The following is an 8,867-nucleotide window of genomic DNA, read 5'->3' as shown; positions in this document are numbered from 1 at the left end:
GGGGCTCAGTTTCCCACAGTGTGCACAGGACAGGGAAGAGAAAGAAGGCAGAGAGAGGGGAATGCTCCCTAAAGGCTGTGCCAAAGGTCGAGGGCAGGGATGAGAGCAGCACTCTGTCCTCCGGCCTCCAATCCAGTGCCTGGTCCATCCTAATGTGCTGCCCCAAGATCAGCACAGACCCTGCTCCTGTTTGAATTTCTTATTTGACTCATTCTCTTGCAAGCCTGATGTTATCTCTGTGCTCGTAGGAGATGCTGGCAGCAGAAGTGCTGAATGGTAACACTGAAGTGCCAAAGTCATCTCTACTCCAGGGTTGCTCCTTGGTGCAAACCCTGGGCTGTGTGTGGGGCTGCTGGACCTCAGATTTTGGTGATTTGAATTGTTAGGTCTGGGATCTTCAGGGCTATGTTGGCAACATTCTCTTTACAAAACTATTTGGGGAGTTATTTTCTCTCAGGACCCGGAGTGGTGAAATTTTGGGGAGGGGGGAAAAAGGAAAGAAAACAGCCACCCGTCTAGAGGCGGAGTCATCTCTCCATGGCGCAATGGTTCAGGTACTCGGCGCTCTCTTCTCTTCTAAGTCAGCCTTTGTGGAGGAGGATGAAGCTTTGATCTTTAGCAACGCCTTTTAAATGTGGTTATGGCCAGAAAAGTGAATGTAGAGAGCTCAAAGCTGATGTTCAGTGAAATCTCATTGCACACATACGGAATAACCCCAGTTATTGGGGACACCTGGGGTGACAGCACTGCTCACCTCACCAGCCCTTGTTCCCCTGGCCTTTCACCTTTCTCGAATGCCCTGTTCCATTCATTAACTGAGTGAAACCTTTGCTGAAGTGTGTGTGTCATCTCCCTTTCACAGCAAGGGATCAGGAAAACTTGCTTGAAGCCCTGGTGGCTTGTCAGTTCCCCCAGAATCCCAGACTGGCTGTTCCTGCCCTCAGGGCCAAAGCCAACCTGTGCCCTCCCACTGTGTCCCACTCCCACCTGGGACCTGGCTCCAGGTGGCTCATCCAAGTACAGGCAGACCTGCAAATTCACCCTCTCACAGCTGGAAACTGCTGTATAAATAAGAGCCACACCACAGATTCCTGCCTGAGGGATGCAGGAGTGGGTGCCAGCTCCTCAGGGGCCTCGCCTGTGGCAGTCACTGGTGGGCTGCCCTGGGGCGGCTGGGGCCGGGGCTGCCTGGGGAGCTGGACCTGCTGCCAGCTGCCATGGACGGCACTGGTCACATTTATGCCAGGAATGTGATTAAAACCTGGAAAAACTGAGGCCAGCCTATTCCCAGAGGCACTATTAGGTAACAAATATGCCAGAGCAACACACACAGCCCCTGTCTCAGCCCCGGGCTGGCCGGCCCAAGGCCACAGGCTGAGGCAGCAGCGTGGGGGGACCCTGGCGGGCTGTGCCCTGTCTGGGCAGGCTATGTTGGCACCTGGGACACCTCAGAGTGTTTTCCCAGTCTCCCAACACTGAGTAGCTCTCGATTCCAGGGGAGAGAAGCTCGGTATTTCATGGAGGTGCTACTCTCTGCCTCAGCCAAACCCCTCCTGAACAGGCTGGGCCCCCAAAGCTGGGCCTGGCCAGCACTGCCCTGGGGAGCCGAGCCCCACAGTGAGCACAGGGAAGGTTGTACACGTTCCCTGCAGCCTGAAGCCGAGCCATGGCCCCTTCCAGGAGAGGTAGCCCGAGTCCCAGGCAGCCCTGACATTGTCCAGGGGGTGCCCAGGCCGCACAGGCTGCCTGCTGCCTGCCCCCATGTTTTTTCTCTCAGCTGGATGTGGGCACAGGGCTGAGGCGGTGGCAGGGGGCTGGCTCAGCGCCACCCGCCTTCCCTTGCATGTCAGCAGCGCTGCTTGTGCTGAGCTCTTGGAGCTGAGCAGGTGTCACCAGCCCTATCTCTCCTCATCTGCTGGGGTGGCTCAGCTCCCCTGGGGCTGAGCCTTTGTGCTGCCACCAACTCGGGTTTAGCTCAAACCACGCCTGGCCCAGGAGCTGCCACGAGCAGCTGGAGCATTTGGATTTCTTCTCCTGTTTTCAGGACTGAAACTGTTCAAGCAGCACAAGGCAGAGCTCGGTGCCAGTGCCCCAGTGAGGTTCTCGCTGTCCCAGTTAACACCAGTTGCACGCAGGCAGGTCTGAGCGGCCACTTTGTCTTTCAAGGAAGATCCTTATCTGAGGAAGCTCTCTGTCACACACTCTGTGTCACAGAGCAGGATGTACTTGCCTGTGTGTGTGAAGAGTTGTACTTGGTGCAGCCCCAGCCATTGATCCTGTGGAGTGTTGTTGGGTTTGGGGTTTTTTGGGACAGCCAGAGAGATCCCTGCTTTCCAATTTCTTTACCACCAGAACCTTTCTTCAGAAGAAAAATGGCTTTCGGCAGAAAAAGCAGCCTGAAATTAAGAGTGCCTGACTAAGCTTGAATTCAGAAGGACCCTCCAACCCCTGCCTAAATCCTGATGAAGTTCCAGTAAAAATCTTGTGAGCAACCTCTCACACTGATTTTGTGGGATAACTGTCATTATAGGTTTTTTCCCAGATGTTGTATCCCTTAAAAACCTCCAATTTTGTGTATGTTTTTAGACTGTAGATCTCCAAATCCAAACATTCAGAATCTTTATCTGATTAATCTGTAGTCACATTTTCCTTGTCTCTGCCCAGCTGAGACTGGGTCTAGAGGGTCCTAAGCCAGTCCAGCAGCCCGGTGTGGGGTTCACCCAGCACCCCAGGTAGGGAACCTGACACTTTTTATACTGGGAAGAAGCAGAAGCCTGCAGAAAACGCATCATTTGGGAACCCCTGCCTGGCATCCTGACCTCAGTGAATCAGAGGAGCAGCAAATCCTGATCTCTGATGGGAAGAATGAACCATCTCTTGTTCTTGTACCTTCCTGCACAGGCAATATTTGCAGCCTGGAGATAATCCCAGCCCTCTGAGGGGTTTCTCACACAATCCACTCCCTCCCTTACTCTAAGCTGAAAAAGGGAGGGGTATTTTTGAAAGGTTCTGAATCCACCAAGGAAAAGCTGCTGGAAAGGTTGAACACAGCGTGAGCTCCTTTCACCAACCACCACTGGGTAGTGTGGGGTAAACCCCTCCCTTTTGTTGTTTGAGGGCTGTGACCAGAGTGAGAGGCGGATCACAAACTGCAGCAAATGTTAGCTTAAGGAGGACGGATTCAGGTGTTTGTGGGTTCCTCTGAGTTCAGGCTTAGTCAGGCCCACTCCAATTCCAGGCCACTTCGGCTTATTTGGGTTTGTGATGGGGACTGAGATCAGAGACAGAAAAAAGCTGATTTTTGTGAGTGCACAGCACTGGCCTGACTCTCTCTAAGTGGGTTAACTTCAGGCTGAGGGGGATTTTCGTGTTGACCAGCAGACTCTGAGTTATTGACGTTTTTTGTGATGGTATCACGAGCCTGGTGGTGTCTGATTTGTGCTTAGATTCTCGTGTCACTGCAGGAGCTGCCCTTCTCTAAGCTTTCCGAATTTCTGTTTCCCTCCCTGCTTATAGAAGAATTTACAAAACAAACCTCCAAAGGGGGGGGGGGGGGGGGGGGGGGGGGGGGTGTGGAGAGAAATAATTTATTATTTTTAAGAGCTCCTGGTTCAGGCTGTGCCCTGTGAATGTTGAGCACGGGGGTTAGCACACACCAGCTGTGTGTGTGTTCAGTGACCCTCTGCTGCCCGCACACCACTGCTGGGTGGCTTTTGAGTGCTCAGTGCCCAGAGGAGGTGAGTCTGGAGCTTTGTTTTGGAGTCCGCTCCATCAGCTCACATTAAAGTGGGGGCTGCTTTCAGTGCGGGAGGTTCCTCCTTCAGTTTCTGCCCTGCCACTCATAAAGGCAGCTGTGTTGTGTGTGGTTAACGAGCTCCTCCAGAGCAGGCAGCCCTTGCCAGATGCACTTTGAGTCAGGCAGGGCTGTGCCAAAGCCATCAGGAGCCCGGCACTCTTCGCTTGGGAAACCCGAGCACATCCACGCGAGGAAATCGATAGTCAGAACTTTTTGTCAACATTTGGAGTTTCAGCAAGGAGGGGGAAAAGATTAAAAATAAAAAAAAGGATAACAATTTCCTGTTTTTAAGCATTTCTAGAAATGCACAGTTGGGTAACACACCAGCCCTTCAACTTCCCACAAAATAAACAAAAAGTGTAAAGTAATGCATTTTTTCCCCCGCCACGAACACCCGTAACTCTGACCTGCTCTGGCTGCTTCTCCTTCAGCAGCAACCTCAAAACACAAACAGCACACAAACCCTCCCAAAGGAGACGCAGAGACTTTCACTGCCACTCCAGAGGTGTTCCCACTACAAACCAGTTGGAGCAGCAGGTGGGCAGGGGACTCGCTGGGACTGGGGGCGAAGCTGCCCCCATGAGGTGCCACAGCCCCCGTGAGGTGCCACAGCCCCAGCAGCTCCTGCACTGTTTGCAGAGGTCCAGTGAACCTGAACGCTGCTCCCACCCGAAGCCAGCAGCCAGCAAAGCAGAGCACAGCAAGCCCTGGTTTGCATAGGGGCTCCTGGACCCCAGGGGCTCTGGTTCCCCTGGCAGGTGGCAGTGGCAGCCAGCGCGGGGCAGCTGCGGGGCCCTGCAGGTGCTCCCCGGCTCGGAGGGAGGAGCAGAGGGCAGTTCCTGCTTTAGCCACGGCTCTGAGCGCTGGTTCTGTCTCTCCCCAGGAGGCTCTGTCGGTGGTGAGCGACGACCAGTCCCTGTTTGACCCCACGTACGGCGCGGCCGCGCAGCTCCCCAAGGACATGACGGCCTCCGGCAGCCCCGACTTCGGGCAGCCCCACAAGATCAACCCCCTGCCCCCCCAGCAGGAGTGGATCAACCAGCCCGTGAGGGTCAGCGTCAAACGGGAGTATGACCACATGAACGGATCCAGGTAAGGAAAGAGCCTTGCCACACTTGCAGGGTCTTAATCACGGAATATCCAGGCTGGAAAGGACCCACAGGGATCATCAAACCCAACTCCTGAATCCAAACCCTGCGTCCAAACAAAGGCAAAGCACACGCTGTCCGTTCATGCTCTTATCCTGCACACCAACAAACCTCTCTGAGTCCCACAGCGTCCCAGTCTCCTGTAATTCCTTCTTCAGTGGCTCGTTTTGAACAGCCTGAGCACCCTGTTCTGCAGGGTGTGTCCCTCCCAGTTTCCATGAACACTCCACAGACTGGGCGCGAGGCTGCCAGGGCAGAGCTCACGCTGCAAACGCTGCTGTAAATCCCATATTTCACCCCTTAGTTCAGCACCCCATGGATGTGCCGTGGTTCCAGGGGCTCACAGAGGGGCTCACACAGCAATAATTGGAGTTTCAGCCAGGGAAGCACTGAAAACTGCACTGCTGGGCTGCCAGGGCTTCACTAGAGGACACTTCTTATTTGTACCAGGGCATAAGCAAACCCCTGGAACTGGAGAGGTTTTTGATGGAGAAGGAGGAGACTGAGGTGCTTTATGGGACCAAAGGCCTGTGCCCACCCCTCTGTGTGGGTAGAGGTGACACTGGTGACAAAGGGAATTCAGGAGCAGTTGGAGAAGGGGTGTGAACCCCCACACGGTGAGTGGGGCTGGTGTAACCTGCCCAGCTCCCGGCCAAAGGACAGCTCAGGCCCTGTCATTTGTACCTAGAGGTGAATCATTTCCCTGTTCAATGGGAAATTGATTGGCTTGAAAACATTTTTTCATCCCAGCACAGCTTGCCCCTTTTAAAAACATTACTGCAAGTCCAAAGCCTGGAAACAAATTTCACCTTCTTGAACATAATCTTTAGGTGTAAAAATGTCTCTTTTTTTTCGATTTTCAATATATATTTATAATATAGATACACTTCTGGTTTTTAGCAAAAGCTTTTAGAGCTCACATTAATTTTAAATGTGATTTGAATTTCAAAGTCACAAACCCCTCCAGCATTTGTAGTGTTTAAACAGTGAAACCCTCAAGGGTTTTTCTGCTTTAGGGTGAGTTTAGCAGCACATTTTCCTGGTTTCTGAGAACACAGCAGAGCACAGAGCTGGAAAGAGAAAGCAGCCTTGCGCTTTCAGCCCTCTGCAGAGGGATGCTGGTGTTAAAGACATCAAACAGCAGCGTGTTGTTTTTATCTCGTGAGTGTACAGTGGATGCTGATTCTACCCTCAGATAAAGGTCTTTGTGGCAGTTGCTCTCTTGTGGGGATCATTTGCAGGCTGAACTCGATCTCACCCTGATTGTACCTCAGGAGCACTTCTCGACTTCATGAAAACCATGAGGGTGTTTGCACTGTGTTCCCAATCCCAGAACTGGGGCTGAAACATGGGAAAATGAGTTATTTCCTGAAAAAACACGACACAGATAAAAGGATGGATCTTGGAAGTACCAGAGGTTTTGATAGTCATGGGGGCTACCTTTGGCTACCAAGATTTTCTAAGGAAAAGGAGGGAGGAACCTTTGCAGCATTGCCGGGCTGCCCAAATCAAGGATGGGGCTTGGAGCAACCTGGGAGAGTGGAAGGTGGGATGGGATGGGATGGGATGGGATGGGAGGGATGGGATGGGATGGGATGGGATGGGATGAGTTTTAAGGTCTCTCCCAACCCAAACCATCCTGGGCTTCTGTGGCCACTGCGGCTGCTCGCACCCACAGTGCCAGACCCACACACACAGAGGGGTTCCTCCCTTCACCCTCCTCTGTCCCAGGGAAATCTGGCAGGGAAAGGAGCCCTCCACACCCTCTGAGCTGCCATAAACCACACATCTCTCTGTGCTGCAGGTCCTGTGAGCACAGGCTCTGTGTCACTCGCAGTGTGTCTGTGTTTGTACACCCAAACTGTCCGGGTGTTCCGTGTGCTCTGGAATGAAACGTCCTGGGCTGTCCTTCCCTGGTGATCCCTGCGTGCCCATTTCCTCCTCTGCTCAGAAAAAAGGGAAATAGCTCTGCCTGGACAAACTGATTCACAAACAGCTGTAGGAGCCCGGGAGCCATGGGAAGGGCCCTTAGGAGTGGGTTGGTTCTGGGCGAACAGGAAATGCTTCTTTGCAGACTTGCTCAAGACTCCGAGGTTCTTGGACACAAAATGCGTGATCAGTGCCCCTAGAGAGAGGTAACCCCTGTCAGGAGAGAGGAGAAGGCTGCTGTGAATGTCAGGACCATGGCCTACCAGAGCTCCCACCCTGCCTCTGGAGAAGTCCTTAGCACAGGAGCTGCAGAGCATCCGGGACAGGAGGTTCCCCTGACTCCTCCATCCCCTCCTGCTTTCCCTGCATGTTCATCCCAGTCCATGGGGATGGACTGGGCCACTCCAACCACTCATTCCCCAGCCCATCAGCTGCCCGGCCAATCCCAGTCCTAAACCCAATGCCAGTCCCAGTCCCAGTCCCAGTCCCAGTCCCAGTCCCACTTAACTCCCGCTGCAGGCTGAACACCCCCCAGTGCCCCCCTACCTCTGTCCCTGCCTCTCTCCTGAGGCACTGTCCCTGCCTCTCTCCTGTCCCTCAAGCATCCTCTCCCCGTGTTCCAGCTGCCCCTTGAGCAGGATCAGCCTTTGTTGTGCTGTCACTGGGGGGTGTCACTGCTGGGGGGTTTGTGTGCTCTGGCAGGGACACAGCTCAAGAACCTGGGCACAGCAGGGACAGTGCCCGGCTTTTCTCCTTTCTCTCAGAGAGCAGGAGCAGGGCTGAGGGTGTGATGAGCTGGTTTGGTCCTCAGCAGAGTGGGAGAAGGGTCTTTGAAGGATCTCTAAACAACATGGAAAGCCCGCCCAGCTTCCTACCCCATGTCAGGATTCCCTGGTTTACCCTCAAACTGGACAGAATTTCCCAGATAAGTGCACCCTAAGTGTGCATAGGGGATGTTCAGGCAGGGATCACTGTTTTAGGGGAGAAGATGGGGATTCTGCATTATTGCAAGATGTAGAAAGTTCATTAATTTCCACTGTTATCAAACCTTGAGGAAGGTTTTGGCCTCAAAATCTGCCCTTGCCCTCACAGACAGCACCTTGCTCAGAGCAAAACTCATTTAAAATTGTATTTGAAAACCAAACCAAAGTAAACAAAAAAATCTTTCACATTTGAAATCCCACTGAATAAAGGAGGAGCATTATTTAGAGGAGAGCTGGGTGAAGTTTAACCCAATTTACAGGCAATGTTAATAATAGAGCTTTCCTTGTAGTTTACGTAAATTCCAGATGAACCAAGCAACAGAAATCCCAAATCCTGGCTGTATATGTTGAGCTCCCCCAGATCTGCATTTGCAGCTAAACTCAGTGAGCAACTTTTCAAAAACTGTTACAAAATATGTCTGATCTTCAAATGTGAAAGAACGTTCTCCTGATGTGGGCAAACATCCCTGGGCAATCCCAGCTGTGGCACGGATTTTGTCCAGCTGAAACAGTGAGGTCAGTGCTTTGGAAATGCTTTGGAGCCATTCTGCAGAGACATCCCAGCGCAGCTGTGGCTGCCCCTGGATCCCTGGCAGTGCCCAAGGCCAGGCTGGGCATTGGGGCTTGGAGCAGCCTGGGACAGTGGAAGGTGTCCCTGCCCATGGCAGGGGTGGCACTGGATGGGCTTTAAGGGCTCTTCCAGTCCAAACCACTCCAGGATTCTGGGATTTGATGTTTCTCTTGCATCAGAACATGAAAGTGAGGCCAAGGTTTGGGGATTCCCAAAGGTGTTTGTGCCCCAGGGACTGTGTCAGACCAAGCCAAAGGACTTTGTGTGGTGCCTGCAGGGACGAACTCCCCCTGGAGCACCGTGTGAGCCCTCTAGTGGGATTTGCTGGGTCCTTCTGCCCGAGCATCTCCCTCCTGCTGGCCTTTACCTGTCCGGGATGAACAACCTGAACTTTTCCATCCTTCTGGCAGTTCTGCAGCCTCTTTCAGCGGGAGTTTCCC

General features: G+C 53.0%; 1 protein-coding gene across 3 annotated transcripts in view; it reads left to right on the top strand.

Moving 5' to 3' along the window:
• Positions 1–8,867, top strand: part of FLI1 (Fli-1 proto-oncogene, ETS transcription factor) — an 89,680-nt gene that overhangs the window by 46,465 nt on the left and 34,348 nt on the right. For all 3 annotated transcript variants that reach the window (XM_017738524.1, XM_017738523.1, XM_017738525.1), the window contains one exon: positions 4,680–4,888. In XM_017738524.1, coding sequence (XP_017594013.1) covers positions 4,680–4,888 — 209 coding nt within the window. The remainder of the gene's footprint in view (positions 1–4,679; positions 4,889–8,867) is intronic.

Source organism: Corvus brachyrhynchos, unplaced genomic scaffold, assembly GCF_000691975.1.
Source record: "Corvus brachyrhynchos isolate BGI_N302 unplaced genomic scaffold, ASM69197v1 scaffold46, whole genome shotgun sequence".
Lineage (NCBI taxonomy): Eukaryota > Metazoa > Chordata > Aves > Passeriformes > Corvidae > Corvus > Corvus brachyrhynchos.
Note: the sequence above shows the minus strand (reverse complement) of the source record. Positions and strands in the feature narration are given on the sequence as shown.